A 20,001-nucleotide genomic window follows, 5' to 3' on the forward strand; every position below is an offset into this window, starting at 1 on the left:
TCAGACCTAGCCAATGGGAAGGCGGCTCTGGCCGCCTGTGGAGGTTGCCGCGGTAACGGGGCTGTGGGATCGGCGCGGGCTTCGCTGCCCGCTGGGGCCATGGAGCTCAGCCTGGCTCGCGTCGACTACCTCCAGGTGGGCCCGGGCGGCACCGAGGCGCTGTTACCCGGGGGAGCGGGGTGCACTGACGGCGACTGCGGGCGATGAGGGGCGGGGGAGTCCGTGCGAAGGCCGGAGGAGGGTCCTGGTGCTCCCGGCGGCGGAGCTGGGACGGAAGGCGCTTCCCGGCGGGCCCAGCAGGCGTCTGGCTTCGGGCCCGGGGCAGACGAGCTGCCCCCGCGGCCCGGGGGTGCGTGGGGCTCGGCCAGTGGACGGAAGCGGCCGATTTGACCTGCGGCGCGGTAGCTGAGATGTGGGTGCGGGTGCCCCAGAGCCCCTCGGTGGGGCTGAGCCCCCTGTCCCTGGGGCGCGGGTTCACCGGCGGGACCCAACGTCCCCTGTCAAACGCGGTGTCTCCGCACAGGTGGGAGTGACAGCTCAGAAGACCATGAGGCTGCTTCCCGCCTCGGGCCGGAGGGCGACGCAGAAGGTCGGTGGGTTCTGCACGGAACTTATGTCCCGGTGTGGTGTGAACTGTGGGCATGGGACTGATCTGTTGAGTTGCTTTAGTTGGTGTGTCATAGGGAAAAGCTTTGAAAAAATAGAAAAACAAAAAAAGAGTCTGAATTTGTTTCTGGAAAACTTTCCGAACCAATAAGGGATTTTCAAAACTGAAGTCTTTGTTGAAACCACAAGGATGTTCCTGAGGGATTGACGACACGGACTCCTGGTGCGGGTGAACCAAGAGACCCTTTATTTCCGCAACGTTAGTAGCTGTTGTACACGCGTTTAATTTTCTGTTTTAATTGGCTTATGCTAGCTGTTCACGCACTTAAAGTTATCTTGCGATTGGTTTACTTGATCTTGCACGCGCTCTGGCAGTTTGGCTAACACATTGTAAATATCTGTTCTTGTACAGAAACATTCTGTTGTCTCATTCTATTTTGGTCAAGGTCGTTCCAGTAACTCAAGATGACTGTCTGTAAGATATTTCACATGTTCTTGCATATTTCTCTGTTTTGCTGCCACTAATACAAGTGGAAGGTTTATTTTTTTAATTTTCCTTATAATAAGTTCAAGCTAAGGAAACTTAGTTAGGAAAACTCATTAGAAACAGTTTAGTTTTTTGTTTTGATGGTAAATTCTCAGTACGCAGATACAATTCTTTGCCAAATAAACCTTTCTGGAGTGTTCCAGCTGACAGTGGCTGACATTTACAAGTAGAAACCAAAAAAGGACTGTAAATGCTGTCACTTCACCTGTTGTTCATAAGCTTTAGTGTCCTGTCTGTAGTGGTTTATCTGGCTTTCTAAGTATATTCCCATACAGCTATGTCAATCAAGTACTGCAGAATTTAAAGTACTTAAATGCAGAAAAATATGATCAATATAGGGAAAGTATTATTTAAAAAATATGTATAGAATGTATGTAATAGAAAATAATGATGTGTTATACTTTTGAAGGTAGTTGTTGGAGATCAAGATGGGGTCATTACATGTTTTGGCATAAAAAAAGGGGAAGCTGTGGTAAGTGGAAATGTTCAACTTAAAGCTTTATTTTTTATGTGTTCTTCCTAATGAAGTTTGAAAGTCTGCTTTTATTGACATGGGAAATCAGATACCTGTGGAAGCTCTCAAGGTAGAGCTGTGGACTGACACCCATCTGCAGTCAGGGCTTGCTGACTTCATGTGTGGACAAGTACATAGTCCTCCACAATTGTAGAGTCAGACACTAGTGTTCAATCACAAAAAAGGTCAATTTAACACCTTTTGGTTTACAGTTTAGTTAGGCTTAAATCTCTACACATACTCAGTTACTGTGACTGGTCAAAAACTTGCAGTGATTCTCTAAGTCAGTCACCTGAAATGATTTTGACAAATTGCTTTCTATGAGCCCAGACTTATGCACAACTTAATAAAAATTTATCCTTTTTTTTTTTTTTTTCCTGTTGGTGAGGTTCACAGCCAGCTCATAAGAACTCTATAGCAATACAAATCTATGTAGTTGTCTGGAATAAGAATGCAACATGTAAGAGGGAAGAAGTATATGTATCTTAATTTTACAGCTACCAATAATGCTGAAATTTTTCTATGGATGAATAACACTGTAATAATAAAGTCTTAGCTTATTATATTTTACAGCATTTTATATTTAGTGACTTATAAATGCTTAACTTCTTTGTGACACTAAAAAGTACAGATAAATTTTTGTCTGCATGTAACCCCTGGTATCCTTAGTTCTATAAGAAATTGTAGAACAGATCTATTATCCTTTGTGTTAAAAGACTACCACAAATATAATATTGTAATGATGAAAATTGTTGTTCTATTTACAGCCGGTGTTCAAGACACTACCAGGCCAAAAAATTGCAAGATTGGAGCTGGGAGGAGCTCTTAATACACCACAAGAGAAAATTTTTGTGGCTACAGGATCAGAAGTTAGAGGTTTCACGAAAAGAGGGAAACAATTTCTTTCATTTGAAACTAACCTCACTGAAAGCATCAAAGCTATGTATGTATAATATTTTGCATTCATTTCATATTCATGGCAGATTGTTAATGATTTTTCTGAAATAATTTTTTGTTGTGTTGTGTGCTCGTAGGTAACGCTAAGTGTCAGCCCAGATTTAGCTTGTGCCATGACATGTGGAAAGGAGCTTAGAAAATCCTGGTGAAGTTGAGGAGGTGTAGGAAATTTGGGGGGGGAGATCTGGAGGTGCTTGCGTCCCTGCAAATGCAGCTGAGCAGAGCGGGGTCACTGCTGTGGTGTCTGATGTCTCTGTAGCAGAGCAGGATCATGGTGTAAGATGTTGTCTTACATCAACTGACTTGAGAAGAATGAATATCATCAAAATATATTAATGACATTTCAATGAAGATATTATTAGGATGCAAAGACAACATAGGAAATTTGAGAGCTATAGAGAGCATGTGGTTAGAGCATTGTTAAGAAACTTTTTCTTAAAACAGCTGGAACAGCTCGCAGGGTGCACTAGGGCCTCGAATCTGCAAGCAGTGATGCATGCATGTAGTAGGGCTAAAAAACTATCACAGCTACTATGCTGGGAAAATGCTACAGGACGTGTTTTCTTTTTTCCCAGGCATATTTCAGGAGCAGATCTCTTCCTCTGTGCAAGCTATATCTATAACCATTACTGCGACTGCAAAGACCAGCACTACTTCCTATCAGGAGATAAAATCAATGATGTTCTCTGTCTTCCTGTAGATAAAGTGCATTGCATTACACCGATACTTGCATGTCAGGATAGAGTCCTCAGAGTTTTACAGGTTAAACTGCTTGCTTAATTATGTTTTATGAATTTATGCCTTAGAATTGGACTAATTCTTTAGGGAATCAGCGTATCAGCATGACTTAAATATTATAAGGATAAGCATGGATCTCAGTTGGCAGTGTTACTGTCTATAATGCTGGTACTTTTATTTTTAAAGGAAAACTGTGGTTATAAACTTGCAAAATGAGGATTAATAAAACCATTATGAATAGGCTTTGGAATTCATAGATGGAAGTAGATAACAAATTGGTCTCTTCTGACTAAAAGTGCTCACCTAAGGGCATTAAATGTGTAAGTCTATCAGATAGTTTGAAATTCTTGCTCTCACAAATTACTGTTGTGACAAATCCGAGTGATATTAAGTGGTTTAACTAAATTGTCAGACAAACTCACAGATTATTTTTAATAATAACACATTTTAAGAATCCTGTACTTTATTTATAGAAACTTTACTCTGTTTTGGCTTAGAAATGTTTCTTCCATAGGTATTGGGAATTTGTGTAAGTGAAGCATATCAATTATTTTAATCCATAATTATTTTGTGCTGATGTTTGTGGGGCTATTTGTTTTGGTTTTGTAGGTGGTTTTTTTTTTGTTTCATTTTCAGGTTTGGTTGTTTGGTCTTTGGTGGTGTTTTTTCCTTTGTTCGTGTCAAAACTCATTCAAGGTATTTCTCTTTGTCTTTAGGGATCTGATTTACTGTATGAAGTAGAAGTTCCTGGACCACCTACTGTTCTTGCTTTAAACAGTGGAAATGGGGGTAACAAGATTTTGAATATACACATAACTAAATAATGTTATTCTACTGGATTTTTTACGATTTTATTGCTTATATTTGTTAATTACATTTTGCCTTGATTTTTAAGCTGATGTTAAAAATGCAGCAGAAAACTGACTCTGTGAAGTCATTTTGTATATACAAATAAATGTATACTCACACATACGACTGTTTCGGACAGTCCTAAGTGATATTCATATTTAATTGAAAGCCTTTTACAATAGCAGTGAGATGTAAGGTGATCTCATTGTACAAAGAGGAACTGGACTTTTGAGGTTCTTGCCCAGTTCTTGGGTTTGGGCTTCTCTTACACATGGATTTTTCCATAACTAGAATCACTGGTTGCATCTGTCCATGGATGGATGAGAATATTGAGTAGAGTTCACATAAACTAAGACTGTGGAAGGATCAAGCTTAAAATAGTTTGATCATCCATTTTGCTAATCTGTGCTAACCTAATAGAAATATCTTTAGTGTGTTAATCTGGTGCTTAATTTAGTTTCAGTTATACTGTGTGACAATGACATTCAGAGCTGTTTTGGAAAAGTTGTTTTTACTTGCTTAAGTCTTGGCACAACATTTTCTATTGAATGTTTGTTCTGAATGAATCTCTTAGTTTCTCATCTGTAAAGGTGATTTAATAGCCTATCTTGGCTGAAATTTAAAGTAGGGGATTATGAACTGCTTTTTGGCAGAACTCTAGTGCAGGGGGGCATTCACACACAGCAGATTATTAGCTGTGAAGAAATTAACAGAACAGCTGCAGTTCTGCATGTATTTGTGTTTATTTTTAAAGCCTGACAGTCCTGTTACACAACAGTAATGTTAGTGTTTGATTTTTCCCTTGGGCTGTGGAGCGTAACTACATGATATTTTCAAGTGTTTGAAATGGATGCACTTGCTTTTATCAATTCTAAATTCAGTTTATGCGTTTAGGTGATTCTGGAGAAGAAATTGTGTTTGGAACTTCTGATGGTAAACTGGGTCTTGTCCAGATTACTGGTTCCAAGCCTATACCTAAGTGGGAAATTGGAAATGAAAAAAAGCGAGGAGGTATGTGTCTCAGTCTCTCACTCTTTAGTCTTCCAGTGTAGCTGAGGCTTTATTACCAGTATAATTATCAGGAAGTCTTATTTGTAGATACTTTGGAGGCATGTTGCAATTATGTGATATTGATATCAGTAAGCTCTCTTTTATTCTTTTGATCTTCTTATAAATTATTCTAATCAGTTTGGTTTGCTTTGGGTTGTCTGTGTATACTGTTTCATGTACTTAAGTATACTTCTGTTTTTACCGTATTTTTAAGGTGCCATTTGTAAAACCATGTTGATTCAAACACGGTCACAAAGTTTTTATTGTTTTGGTTACTATTTCTAAATGCAAATACACTTGCAAGATTTTTCACATGTTCAGTGGTCTTAAAGTCCCAGGTTAGCATCTTCCCTGAGAGACCTTTTTTTTTAATCCAGATTTTTGTTGAAGATGGAATAAGATTTTCATTAAAGCTCCACAATGAGATTTAACTGGTCAGAGCATGGCACAGTACTTTCCCTGGTTTAGCCTTGGTTTGCTGCTTCTGCAGCATCCATTAACCCTTCTTTGTTTGTACAGAAGACCGGGAACAGTATGTTTATTATTTAATTTAATGATCTTATAAAAGCTATTGCTAAATTATTTTCTTAAAAGGCTTCTTAGCATGTGCTTTCTCTTCATATGAAATATGAAAGGGCTGTAACAGTTAAATTCCATCTTGTTTTTCATATTAATTCTACAAACTCTCAGTGCTTTTTCCTTCTTCCAGACCCTAAGTCTCTGTTCCCTGTGTGTTACTAGTGGGTTTATCCACTAACATGTTGCATAGCAGTGCAAACCCAGTCTGGGTCTGGCACGAGTCGGAACCCTCTTTCTGTCACCTTACCCAGAATTCACAGTATGTTTGAAAATAACTTGAAGTCAACTATAGGAATCAAAGAACGCTTTCCTCTTCAGTTGGTAACCTTACAGTGGTGTGGACAGGCATAGTTCATCTGGGAGAGTGTTTGACTAAGCTATGGGAACATCAGAAGGGGTCTCTGGGTGCTTTTCACCAAGGGAACTGTGCTGGTTTTGATTTAGAATTGATTGCTGCAAAACCCACTGTACAGCCCTGAACCTCAGGCACAGGTGAGGAACTTCAGCCCTCTAGTGGACTCATCCAGATACAGCGTTAATAAAACCTTAAAAGCTGACCAAGGATCGCTTTCTATGTAGTTTAGTGTGGCCTGTATATTATTGTGTCATAAATAAAGATGAAGTAAATGGTTTTGTTTTCTTTTTTCATTAGGTATCTTATGTATTGATAGTTTTGACATTACGGGAGATGGAGTTAAAGAATTACTCATTGGACGAGATGATGGAATACTAGAAGTTTATAGTTTTGAGAGTACAGATGATCCTGTCCTTCGATATGATCATGTAAGCCCACGTTCATCCTACTCTTCTTTGCTGGAAAAGCAAATTTTGAAAAGTTCTGTGTTTCAAAACATGATTTATTTATAAGACCGTTACTGCTAAAACACGTGTGGCGAGGTATAGTTTGGTCTTTTGTGTGTATAGGTGTTGCTGTTGTTTGTCTCTGTTTGGGGTTTTTTTGGGTTTGTGTGTCCTTTTTTTGGTGGGGGGGTAAAGGGAAGGGGGGTAGTTGGTTGGTTTGTTTTTGTTTACTTTCTCTGCTCTGTAATGTCCACAGTATGAACTTCAAAGCAGTGCCCTAATACTTAAGAACCAGAAAGGGAAATGGTCCCAATCTGAGCAAAAACCAAAGTGGTGCTTAGGGTGCGTCGAAGCTCTGGCTCTGTTAACTACTGAAGTTTAATACAGTGCTGCTCACTCTGTGAAAAAACAGTCCCATATTGTTTATAGTCTGTGTTGACTGAAAGTACTCAGGACTTTATACAGCATAATTACTTCAGTTAGGAATTGTTAAAATAGGGATCTAATCCATAGTGAATATTTTACCCTTTGGTCAGATCCCTAATTCCTGCTGGAACAATGTTGTACATTTGTGTTTTGCTTTAGACTGCCTTCTTGCGTCTCTGTTATGCACAGTAGAACTGGAATACATTTATTAAAACAGCTCAGTTTATCTATGAAAGTCATCAGCCAGCTTAACTCTTGTGTGGGTCCAGGTATTGTGCACCTATGTAGATATTTCGTGATGCAGCTAAAGGAGAAGTGAAACACTTAAAATCCCCACAAAAGAAAACCCCAAACTTCTAAAATGAGTGCAGTGATATTTCCCTCTGCTTGAATGTGTTTATTTGAAGGCTTTATCTGAGAGCATTGCATCAATCCAGGGTGGCTGTGTAGGAAAAGACGGCTATGATGAAATTTTAGCAGCCACGTACTCAGGTAAGCTTCATATCATTTACTCCATAAATGTTGCATATGGTGATGATAAATATGAAGCAGGCTATATTGTTAGTGAAGCCCACACCTCTTAACATTTTGTCCTGATTGGAACCAGGATAATGTTTTGTTGAAAGGATCTGTTCTAATTTCATATTTAAAGTTCAAAAAATGTTTCCTACACTGAAACTATATTATAAATTTTGAGATGCTTATAATGTGAGCTGCTGTGTAACACAACGGTTGGTTATTCACAAGTGTAGATGACTATCTGTGATGAAATAATGAATGTGGTATGTCTGAATGAATGATTATTTTTTTTTTTAATGAACAACATTGATAGACCTGCTTATCCTTTTTATTTTTTTTTCTTTTCAGTTTTTGATATAATTTCCTTCCTTTTCCACTTCATAGGGCTCTAAATGGGTTTTAGTAGAAAACAAAACTTCCCCATGTGAGGCATCTCAGCAGCCTCCCTGTGAGATCCGAGCTCTTGGCCTCACTGTCACCAAGGCCACGATAAACGTTCTGCGGGTGTTAACGGCAGGGACCCAAAACGTTCCTCATTCCCTGTCTTCAGTTGTCTTCAGTACTAAAAAATTAGCCTACTGAGACCACTCATATTCAAAAGCACATATTCTGGCAAGATACAGTTCTCAGCCAGTTACTAAGAAATAATGGTGTTCAAGTATCTATCTTAAATCATCTTTGGATGATTAAAATGTTTTTGTACCTCACCTCATATGAATTGTTTTGGTCTGACACGTTGCAGCAATGCTGTGGCTGAAGTCCTGTGTGGCTTCTTTTAGTGCCTCTGGGAATATTGTAAAGATCCATGGATCATAGAATAAAGCAAAAAACAAAACCCTATATTCACCTGTGGATTTGCATGGGCAGTGGCCACAGTCCAGCAGTAAAGGTTACACTTGAAGCTTGGCAGTGGACGACTTACATAGTGGTTTTTTGTTTGATTGGCTTTTTTTTTTCAAAATTCATGCTTTGTTGTTAGGATTTCTTGGTACTTGGAGTGGATAGCTGAGGAATGTGAAACATTGTGGACATGTCAGCTTCTATGATGCACGTTACAATAATGCTGCCTTACTATTTGCTTGCATTACATGAGGTAACTAGAACTATAAACACCCATTCAAGTCTGCATATCATTCCGGGGGTGTCAGGATATAATCAGTTAGTATTTGCTTTTATAAGTAAATGTAGTTAAGAAAGCAAAAATACTTCTTTTTTTTCACTTTAACTGGCAGCATTCAATCTCAAAACACACCATCCTACATACAGTTTGCTATAAACACATTGCACGGCTTTGTTTTGTTTTGTTTTGAACTATAGTACTGCAGATTATTCAAGGTTTCATCAGAGAAACAGAGGTGAGAAAAAATGTAAACACTTGGTTAAACATTGCCACAGAAGCATTTATTGCTTGAAGTACTAAATGAAAAAGAGTAAGTAGTGTTTTTCAATCTGTAAGTTAGGAATGAAACCCATAAAAATCATACTGAGTGTCTACATTAATTCTTCAAAGAAAGGATTAAATTAAGTCTTGATTCTGTCTACCCAGTACTTGGAACACGCATCATTCCACACATACAAAAGCTGAATGTAGACTTTTCTTTAAGGCTTATGAGGAATATAAACTTCATCTATTGGTTTAGGCTGGCTGACAGGACTGACTACAGAACCTGTCCATAGAGAAGGTGGATCAGCTGAAGAACTAAAATTAAGTCAAGAAATGCAGAGCAAGATTTCGTCCTTAAGGTAATTGTGCTAGGGAGAAATTTAAATGGAAGAATTGAAACGTTAAAAGCTGAAATGTTGTCTTTCCTTCCTATCTCACTGGATTTTCTGTATCGTTAATGTATCTAGAAGTAGAATCAAGCCTTTTCAAAGTAGAAGTGAATAGCAGCCTCATTTCACAGTCTCTTGCTATCTTGCCTGTACATTATGATGTCTTAATGCCTTTTCTTCAGTATTGGCAAGATAAGATTCCTGTGCTGCTTATAGCTTCTAAATGGCATATAATTAAAAATGCATTATACTCTTGAAGGAAAAATTTGTCCTTTCCTGTGATTCATAGAAATCTCTTTTGGCAAAGTGCGGTAGAATCTATGTTTTCATGTTCTATAGTTTATATTTCGTCTTGATTGTGTATGTGGAAGGGGGATCAACCGTCACTTGTGGTGGGAAAATGGTGAACAGACGATAAACACGATTGCCTTGCAAGCTTAGTATACTTAATTTCTGTGGTAGCTTTTATAGATTTTTTTTTATAAAAGACATTATATGTGGTTTCCCTTTTCTAGGAATGAATTGGAACACTTACAGATTAAAGTACTTCAGGAACGTGAAAAATACCAGCAGTCTTCTCAATCCAGTACTGCTGTTTCATCAGTACCTGCATTTAGTGTGAATGATAAATTTACATTAAATAAGGATGATGCCAGCTACAGCCTCATCTTGGAGGTGCAGACAGCTATAGATATTGTCCTGGTACAGGTGAGTGTAGTTTTGTTCTTGTTGGCTTTCTTGATCTGTAAATAAAACATTCAGAGACTTTCCAGTTTAAAAAGCCAAATTATAGTACCTTAAATACATTGAGTTTTAAATGTCTGAATTGTTATAAGAGGAACCTGAAGCGTATAGCATTGCAGGGTTGAAGTAACTTGTAAATGCTTCTTCGGAAACAAATACGTCTTAAACCTTTATTGAACAGAGCAATGTTATGCTACCAAAATAGACTAAAATGCCTACTGGGCTAGCAGGTTTCTATGCAACTTTTATGTTTGCTTTTGCATGTCCCTCCATATTTAAACAGCAATTATCTCAGTAAATCTTAAATTAGGTGCAGATTCTCACTTGCCGGTTAAGTGCCATCTAGTGGAAAATTAATTGTAGAATGGTGTGGGCCACCTGTGCACTTTCAATGTGGAAGAGCATTTGATTTGTATGCAGTTGGTGATAAATACTCATGTCAAGCAGAGCAACCTTAATTAGTTATTCCTTCTACTGCATCAGCTGAAATTAATGTTAAAATATCTTTGGTACTCAGAAAACGTAGTGGTACTGAATTGGCTTCTTTTGAGATACGCATGGGGAGAAAAATTTGACAAGGAGGGATTTGTTAGGTGAATTTGCCGTAACAAATGGGAGAGAATTACTGCAGGATTCCATTCTTCGCTTCTTAATAAAAATCTTATTTTTATTGAGGATGTTATTAGAGAAATGCTAAGCTACAGCTAATTTGCAGCTTTATAGTATCTGCAGTTCCCATCGCTAAGTGAGGAATAATCAAATTGTTTCATCTAGGCCTGAACTTAATGCGGAGTTTAGAACTTATGGCTTTTTCTTTAAAGAAATATAAAGCGGTGTCTGGTATTCCTGTGCTGTCAGAAGATGATAAAAGTGGTTTTAAAATCTTATTTTAGGAAGCATGTTACATATTTATCAATGTTTCCTGACACAAGTAATTAATCATTCTAATACCATTTAATCTGATTTCCCAAGCAGTGTTAGATTTAATTTTAATTCCAGTGAAAACACATGTAGATAAGAAGTGATTCATGTCAGAGGTGTTCTTGTAAGTTAAAGGATCATCAATAATTATCTGATATGATTGTTGGTTTCCGGAATGAATATTGTAAACCTCCTGTGAAAACAGTGAAACACTTGAGTCATTAATACACTTCATACGTGTTTGAAAGAGAGTTACTCGTTGTTGTCGGCCAGCCACGCGGGAGCTCAGGACTCCGTAAAGGAGTAAGAGAAAGATCTTGGTGTTACTCTGGGATTAAATGCTAAGCAGTGAGATGTGTGTCCCTTGGGCTTTTGCCTCTTGGATGAAGTGATTGTTGCTTCTCCCTTATTAAAATAATTGAAGACAGTTAGAGGATATGCATCAGAAGCTACTGAGGAACTTTAGCTCTTTATTTTTCCTTCCTCGTATGTGCTGCAGAGTGATGTCCCACTAGACTTGCTGGATGTGGATAAAAATTCTGCTGTTGTTAGTTTTAGCAGCTGTGACTCTGAGGTGAGTGAAAAAAAGGGTGGTATTTATAGAGATCGCGTGATGAAAGCTCTTAATATTGTATATTAAAATAGAATTTGGATGTATATATTTATAATGTTAAATATAGTGAGTTAAACTACTCATTTGGTCATTTTGGAAAGCTTAACTTCATCACAGATACTGTGGAATTCGGAGGTAGTGGCAAGTATTGACACAGGGCAATGCTAAATATGCGCCAAAGGATCCAGGAACAACTGCTCTCGTGCTTTTTCCTGCACGATCAGGAGTGTGAGAGACCCGTTCAATATTGCTCCCTTCTCTGGATTTGCCAGTCACACATGTATTTACTTCAAAGTAATTTAAGTGAAGAACATTCTTTTTCTGTGTCTCTTAAAAATCACTTCAGAATGTAAAAATTCTGCTGTGTCAGGAGTCATATGTTTCAGTGCATTTTTTATATTATAATTATAAACTTAACCACTTATAGAATTACTAATGATGCTTAAGGCTGGAGGAAAATCCAGAAACTATCTTAGCATTGTGAAAATCTTCTGTTAAGTCTTTCATTGTAATGATCCTCTAAGTATTTTAGATTAAAGGACTAAATTTGCACGTCATTGCAAACTCCACCACGTCTACGGTGGAGTTTTCAGAAATGAACATTTTTTATTTTAAGTTTCTTGTTAGTCGTGATGATTAATTTAGCTTTTTTCGGTGTGTTTTCTTACCGATCTTGCTTTAGCTTTTGGATGCTGGACTAACAGTGCAAATGGATGGGGCAGGTTTACAGATGCATTCCTCAGATGAAAAATGGCTATCTGTATAATTTTTATGGTGATATTGAAGACTATAAGAGGCTTCAGTTGATTTTTACATATATAGGGAAATTTAAAAAATTATATCATCAAGAAAATTAATTGAAGTATCCAAGGAAACCAAAGATTACTTTTTATATTTCACTTTTGTAAAATAGCTGTACATAAATAGCAAAAACTTTACATGTTTTCAGTTAAAACAGACTAGTAGAACATTTGTGAATCCACAGACCTGTTTTGTATTTTTTTGTCTGTTTACAGCCAAATAGCAACTTTCTTCTTGCAACTTACCGATGCCAAGCAAATACTACGAGACTTGAGCTTAAGGTAAAGTGCTCCAAAATCTTTACCATAACAAATTCATGCTCGGGAATGGAGAGATCTCTACCTCGACTGACTGCTTAGCCCGAGCAAATGATCGTTCTTCTTCCTAATGTTGGTTGTTTCCCAAGAACCTTCTAGTCTGGGGCTTGTGTTCGTTTATATTTGTCTGTAGGGTTTCTAAAGGTTTCTGAAAATGTGTTACTTCAGAGGAGAGCCTGGGGTCCTTCTTGAGTGTCTGTCTGATGAAAGCAGTGGGGAAATCACAGATTGTGAAAATACTTGAAAAATACCTGTGTGGAACTTGAAGTGACAAGAGGTGTGGGAAGGAAATCTCTGGCACAGTTTGTCCTTGGAAGTGTTGGAGGGAATTTATGCCAGGAAGTAACCAGGGAATATAGACTGGATTTGTGTTTTGGAGAGGAAGCAAATCTGGTCATTTCATGCTTACGGGGGTCTTTTGGGGTTTATTTTTAATGATCCACCAGATTCACACATTTTCTGGCCACCACTGGGGGAAATAATGAAGGAAATAATGATTATGAAAACCCTCAAGATGTGCATAGGCTCTGGGTTTTCTCTTTATGTAGTCACCTAACACTGCAGCCTCCTAATGCAATACATGTTTATTTATGTAAGACTCTCAGTCAAAAGATTATTATTAGAATTTAAACCTGCATAAGATGCATCAAATGTGAGGAAGTTTGGGCTTGTTAGCCTTTTTTGGTGATGTCGCAGTAATGGACCTTGTGTGCAGAACTCAGACTTGTTTCCCGGGTCCCATTCTTAAGAAAGGCGATTAGTGTGCCTGTTGATCCTGAACAGGTCACTTCATCTCCCTGTGCCTCAGTTCTCTTATTTGAATTTAGAGGTATGACCCTGGCCACCTTTACTATTGAAAATACTGGGTAAAGAGTAAATAACGAAAGAAAACAAATCATATGCATTCATGATACACAAAAAGAGGGTTTCTTTTACTCTCCCACTAATAAAATGATAAACTTGCTGTTGTGTGTCATCAAAACTCTGTACTGTCACTCTTGCATTTGGATCCTGATGTGATGGATTTGATCTGCAGAGGTTCTGCTGCCTCGCTGCAGTATCTTGAGGATCTCTGGTGGTTTACACCTGCCACATGGAGTTTGTTCTTTTTTTGTATTTCATCTATGCACATGCAAAGTATAGAACTTCTAAGTCTTGGTGATTTTATTTCCAAAGGAGCTCTTTACTAACTTATTTTTATTAAAAACATTGAAGTGGGTATCTTCCTGCAAAACACTGCTTTTTGACTTCTGAGAGCCTATAAATTATGGGATGTAATCAAAGTTATAAAGCAGACCAGTACTTGAACTCCACTCTGCTCTTTTGCTTGTATGAAGCTGTTTCAGTAGCTGTTCTGCCAACTTTCCTGGCTGTGTTGTCTGTGGGACACACTCGTGTTTCTTGTCAGTTCTGTGTAACTGGCAGGTGACAGAGGGCTTAGTGCAGTCTGTGGAACTGCTCTCAGCACAGAGGTGACTGGTGCGTTGCTGTGTGCGCAGGGGTGTGGGGAGTGCACGCCATGTCCTGGATGTGTTTGTGCTTCCTGCTGTTGGGTATGCTGAGAACTGAACTTAAATCTGGCTTGCTTTCCAAAAATAGCTCAGGAAGAACTTCCATTGTTACAAAGAAATGAATTAATGTTTTGAAATTTTGTTTATTCTTTTAAATTCTTTGATGCCAGCTGCTACTGCATATATTGTTTTGTCTTAAAAAAAAAAAAAAGACAAGTAATAGGACCAGTGAACAATGAGAATCAAGTTACAGACTTTTTATTTCAACTAATCAGAAAGTAAGTTAGTGGGTTTTATTTCCTCGGTATTTCATTCATCTAATATAGCAGCACTTCATTGGACGCTAATACATCTAGTTTCAAACATTCTTGATCTGCTCTATTTATCTGCACTATCAAGTAAATATAGTACTTTAAGTATTCTTGAAGTACTGCAGAAAATCTACAGTTTTTCTTTAATAAGTTTTGAAGGTCAAATATCCACCAGTTTCCAAATTGTGGTTGATTTAATCTTTTATTCTTGTTTGTGGGTTCTACTTTTATTTCTGCAGGTTCGATCAATTGAAGGACAGTATGGGACACTTCAAGCATACGTAACACCAAGAATTCAACCAAAAACCTGCCAAGTTCATCAATATCAAATTAAACCACTTTCGCTTCATCAGAGAACTCATTCTATTGACCATGACAGGTATTTACATAGAAAAATCAGTGCCTTTTTCTCTTGAAAAACTCACACAGTCCAATTGAAACAATGTTTACTCGATAAACTTATGTGTGTAATTCCTAACCTACAAGTTCGAGCAGCCTGTAGTTCCATTTCATCAGTTTTCATCAGCTTTATCAGTTAGAACATGCAGATTTAGCGGGTTTCTGCTTTCCTTGCCATTCTCTGCCCTTGTTTTCAGGTTATTTTTCATTTTACTGGCCTGGGTTATAATGCAACCCCATGTGTGGGAAGAGAGGGTGTGGTAGGAAGGAAACTCTCCTGTGTTAGCAACCGCAGTCTTTTCAGTTTCAGTCTCCATCTGCCCTCCACCCTTTAAATGTAACTCTTTCCCATAGCTAATTTGGCCCCAAAACAGAGCTGAGACTTTTTTCCCCCTCCCCTTTCCCTCTGTTTGGACCTTACTATTTTATGCAATTTATATTTGATTTTCCCTACCCCCAATTAACATCTCGTATTACCACCAAGATGTTGAGTGTTCTAAAACAAAACTGAGGGATCACTACCAAATGCTTTTACTTGATGTGCAAACATATTCCATTGTGCCTCATTCTTGATAAAAGCGACAGGTCTGTGATTTACAGCATGGGAGACTGTTGAGGCTCAGTTATTGTGTTGTCAGTTATTTACATTAGTTTCAGGTTTAACAACTTGAAAAGGGACACGTCAGGAACTTCCAACTAGTTTCTTATCCAGTTCTGACATGCCTCCTATGAGATAAAATTTGCATGTACGCATAGCTTTTTGTCTTGAAATACAGAAAAGCAGATGTAATCAGCAATATATAACTACTTAGCAAGATACCTGCCTTTTTACAGCATGTTGGTTAAAAGGAAACAACCTAATGTAACCAACTTTTTCGTAAGGATAACCAGTGCACTGACAATGCCCTTTCTTTATATGATTAATCACATTTTTTTTAATTTCATAATGTCATAGGCCCATGAATACACTGACGCTCAAAGGCCAGTTCAGTTTTGCTGAAATTCACTCCTGGGTTGTGTTTTGCTTGCCTGAAGTGCCTGAAAAGACTCCCGCTGGAGAGAGTATCACGTTTTATTTTCAAAACACCTTCCTGGGTACACAGCTTGAAAGTACTTACAGGTAAAATACAGTTGCTGAAGCGCAATGTGACTACGCTGGGGCTTCTGTCTTTTTCATTCCTGCCCAGCCTGTGGGTATCGTTCCATGCACATCCCACTGTTCCCTCTCAAGCTCCAACGCCATCAAAACTCCCATTAAAGAGAACGGGAATCTTTCTTAAAAAGGATTGTTCAACATTAGCAGGGGTGATCACTATCCAGTAGTGATGCAATCCATAGCTCGAATAGAGTTTTTCTTCAGGCTGGTCCAAAACCTGCTTTTTTCTTCCTTTATAGAAAAGGTGAGGGATGTTTTAAGTCTGACAACATTTCTACAATATCCATCCTAAAAGATGTGCTTTCCAAAGAGGCTACTAAAAGGAAGATTAATCTCAACATATCGTATGGTAAAACTTTTTTTCTCTGTTGTGTTCTTCTTGACTTAATTTTATATTCTTATAAATGGAATATGTATTATTCATTTTCTTGTTTGGGTTATTTTTGACTCCCTACTAGATGTAAATGAAGAATCTGTGAGGCACACATTAAAGCTTATCCACCCCAAATTAGAGTATCAGCAGCTGTTGGCCAAGAAAGTTCACTTAATAGATGCTTTGCGGGTAAGTACCTGAACTCCCATGGAAGAATTTTTATTGGGGATTATGTTGTCAGATACCAAGCTGTGTGGCTCAAGTCAGATGCGTTCCATAGTGGTACCTGTTCCGTTTCTATTCCCAGGACATGTATTTTAATTATCTGCGAGACAGACTTAACAGTAAAATTCCCATTTGCCTATGGAACTAGTGGATGTCATGTAGGATTACTGACTAAATCAGACAGTAGAATGCAGCCAGCTCTATCATGTAATGATCTCTTTTTGCCTGCTGTTTTTTTCCAGTTCCTTCTTTGTCTCTTTCCACTAACTTTTTAAAGTTTTTAGATCTGGGTATGATCATCCATGCCGGATGAAACTTCTTTGCTTTGGTATTTCATCCCAGTGTGTCATAATTTCTGAATTATCTGTTTATTAATATTTTGCTTAATACTCTCCTCAACGGTTAGTCTTTGGGAGGTACCTGTTAGGCAACTTGTCTCAGTTCACGAACTTTTCCAACAACCAGGATTTTATTATCAGAAACTTGCTGTCATCACTTTTGGTGTGTTTTTTTGAGGCAGAGGGGAGAGGAAAATGAACATCTGATTCTCTCTTGTCCTTTGGAATCATATACTAGTTGTCAGAACTCTAGTTAGAGAAAAATTAACTACCAAAGAACACAGTGTGTATCTTTATTATCCCTAAAAGTATTTTACTTGGGTTCGATTTCACAAACTGGTGAGGTAGGGAATAATAACTTATTCTTAATGTGTGTTATGTTTGTACAATAATAATGATGTTGCACATCTTGGAGAAAGTGTTTAGTTCTTGTTCTAGGCTTTTTATTTGGCAGCAAATCTCCTTTAACGAGTTTTTGTCACTCATTATTTGGATAATATGTTATTCATAGGCAGTAAAATAATCTGGTGATTGATGAAATCTGTTGTCCCAGCAGACACACGATGCATAAAATAACTACTTTTCATCTAGAAAATAACAGTCTCTCTGTGGGGAATAAAAAGATCTATACTATTGCCCATCTTAAATTGGTCTGGGCTGTGGAGTGACCCTGTTCTGGTGGTACTGAGAGCTGGAAGCCGTAATACACAGGATTTTGAGAATCTAGTCCATGAAGTGACAAGTAACATTCGGCGTTTTGCTAGAAGGCTGGAAAACGAGGCGCTTTGAAAGTAACTCTTGCTAGTTTAGAAGGGGATTGTCTTGTCTCTGAAGTACTTTCTCCTGTCAGACCCAAGCTTCACTTCTTACTTTTATGCTCTTATGATACTTAACTCTTCTTAACTCTAACGATTTAAAATGTCTTTGAGGAATTACAAGTTCATGAAGGAAACGTGGACTTCTTGCTACCAAAATACCGCAACATTTTGGAGGAGGCAGATCAGCTGCTTGAGGAATACAAGAAACGACCTGCACATCTCGAGAGACTTTATGGTTTGTTGATCAATTCAACATTTTGTTTAAATGCAAATTAATGTCCAGAAAGCACCCTGGACATGCCTGTCATAGTTACGAAGTCAGTAGGGGGTACACTAGGGTAGCTTCAGGACAACAATAGGTATATAAGTATATATATGTCCGTCTGGTCATACAGCCAAGGTTGCATATTTACACGATGATTTTCATTATAGAGATCTGAAGGTTAAAGGTGAGGCAGTAAAACCTCGTGCATACTGAAAATGGCTTCTGTGCTACTACAGGCTTGGTTCTTAAGGTTCTTAAGAATTGTTCACCTGAGAACTTCTAACATTGATTTGGCATCACAAGCATTATCACTGAGAATGAAAATACCAGGATTATTTGCAAGTGACTTTTCTGCTTTTCATTTAATAGACAGCTTTTTATATTCTGATTCTTGTCTTTATGGACACGATTAAGGATCATGTTCAAATTCAGGATGGCATTCAAGAATGTATCCAGGTTCAATGAGTGATTAAGTTCTGAGTGGTTAAATTCTACAAAACATCAGAAAAATGCACATGGGGTGGGAAGGGAGACTCTCGGGAGATGATCTAAGTTAGTGAAGGAAGTTCTGTAACCTCTGGTGTTCTCTGTGCAACTTTCAGCTCGGAGCATCACTGCTGGGCACCAGCTGTAATAAGTCTCAGTATATACAGTGTAGGCAGAGTCCTCATCACCTGTCTTGCGCTGGTTCCTCTTGAGAGAGGTCATTTCAAGGCAGAAATACACATGTGGGAATGAAGCTGGAATCAGGGCTGTTCTAACAGTGTTTTTTCATTTATTTAAAAGTAAATAATTGTTTACAAAGTGTCTTGTCTATAAACCCGAAATCATCTAGAAGAGTTGGTACGTAACAAGTTAAAAGTAGAGACACCTCATAATGAAAACAAGGCCAATACTAAATCCTGGGACTTTACCTTTGCAGGTATGATCACAGATCTCTTCATAGATAAATTTAAATTTAAAGGCACCAATGTGAAAACAAAAGTTCCTCTTCTTCTGGAAATACTGGATGGCTGTGATCAAGATGGACTAATTGCTTTTTTTGAGTCTGCAGCCTGACAAGGAAAAAGCAAAGTATTCTTTCTCTTTCTCTTTCTTTCTCTTTCTCTTTCTCTTTCTCTTTCTCTTTCTCTTTCTCTTTCTCTTTCTCTTTCTCTTTCTCTTTCTCTCTTTCTCTCTTTCTCTTTCTCTTTCTCTTTCTCTTTCTCTTTCCCCTTTTCCTTCTCCTTCTCTTTCTATCTTCCCTTTACCCTTTCCCTTTTCCCCTTTCCTTTTCTTATCAAGGCTGTTCAATATCAAGTCCAAAAGACATTTTAAGAAAAACACTATTTTAATATTTTGTTGTACTGTCAGCTCTTTTTATGCATATTTATTAAGATACTGAATACAGTAGTCAATTTTAATTCATATAAGCTTTTACTTGTGTTAAATCAGTGAGGTTTCTATATACACAATGTTCTTCATAGCTGAAGAAAACTTCAATATAAATACCAAATACCTGTTTTGCAAAAATGTTTTCATTACTGTTAAAGGCTACATGCACTAGTCTTTATTGTGTCATTGTAAAAATGCATGAAGACACTTGTTTTCAGAGACTTAACCAGGTTTAGAAGAAAATCAGGTGTTAAACTATGCAGAACTCTGATCTTGAGTGCGCTGTAAAGTGGCACCGGGCTCACGGGGCTGGGGGAGCTGCTGCGTGCAGGCGGGGAAGAACTAGATGTGGATTTTAAACTAAACACGGCTACTTTGAAAGCTACAAATTAACTCTTGTAGAGAGAGCGTGCGGCATTAAACTTCCTCCGTGCTTCTCATGTGCTCTGCGTTCTTCATTTCATATCTCCCGGTCT

General features: G+C 38.1%; 1 protein-coding gene across 1 annotated transcript; it reads left to right on the top strand.

Moving 5' to 3' along the window:
* The first annotated feature begins 24 nt into the window (after nt 1-24).
* On the top strand, nt 25-19,296 carry BBS7 (Bardet-Biedl syndrome 7). Its single transcript, XM_065837821.2, has 19 exons — nt 25-135; nt 524-589; nt 1,563-1,625; nt 2,435-2,610; nt 3,200-3,386; nt 4,079-4,151; nt 5,106-5,222; nt 6,493-6,623; nt 7,475-7,559; nt 9,227-9,329; nt 9,875-10,067; nt 11,524-11,598; nt 12,654-12,719; nt 14,817-14,956; nt 15,932-16,096; nt 16,372-16,481; nt 16,591-16,694; nt 17,998-18,121; nt 19,074-19,296. The coding sequence occupies exons 1-19, from the start codon at nt 100-102 to the stop codon at nt 19,208-19,210; spliced, it is 2,151 nt and encodes a 716-aa protein (XP_065693893.2). The 5' UTR covers nt 25-99; the 3' UTR covers nt 19,211-19,296.
* Nucleotides 19,297-20,001: the final 705 nt, after the last annotated feature.

The sequence above is a fragment of the Patagioenas fasciata genome, chromosome 4 (assembly GCF_037038585.1).
Source record: "Patagioenas fasciata isolate bPatFas1 chromosome 4, bPatFas1.hap1, whole genome shotgun sequence".
In the NCBI taxonomy this organism is placed as follows: Eukaryota; Metazoa; Chordata; class Aves; order Columbiformes; family Columbidae; genus Patagioenas; species Patagioenas fasciata.

Bases quoted from the DNA above. Each gene is read 5' to 3' on its own strand.
- BBS7 (XM_065837821.2), top strand. From the start codon at position 100: ATGGAGCTCAGCCTGGCTCGCGTCGACTACCTCCAG. The intron at 10,068-11,523 runs GTGAGTGTAGTT...TATGTGCTGCAG, and splicing joins TAGATATTGTCCTGGTACAG to AGTGATGTCCCACTAGACTT. The intron at 18,122-19,073 runs GTTTGTTGATCA...TTACCTTTGCAG, and splicing joins ACATCTCGAGAGACTTTATG to GTATGATCACAGATCTCTTC.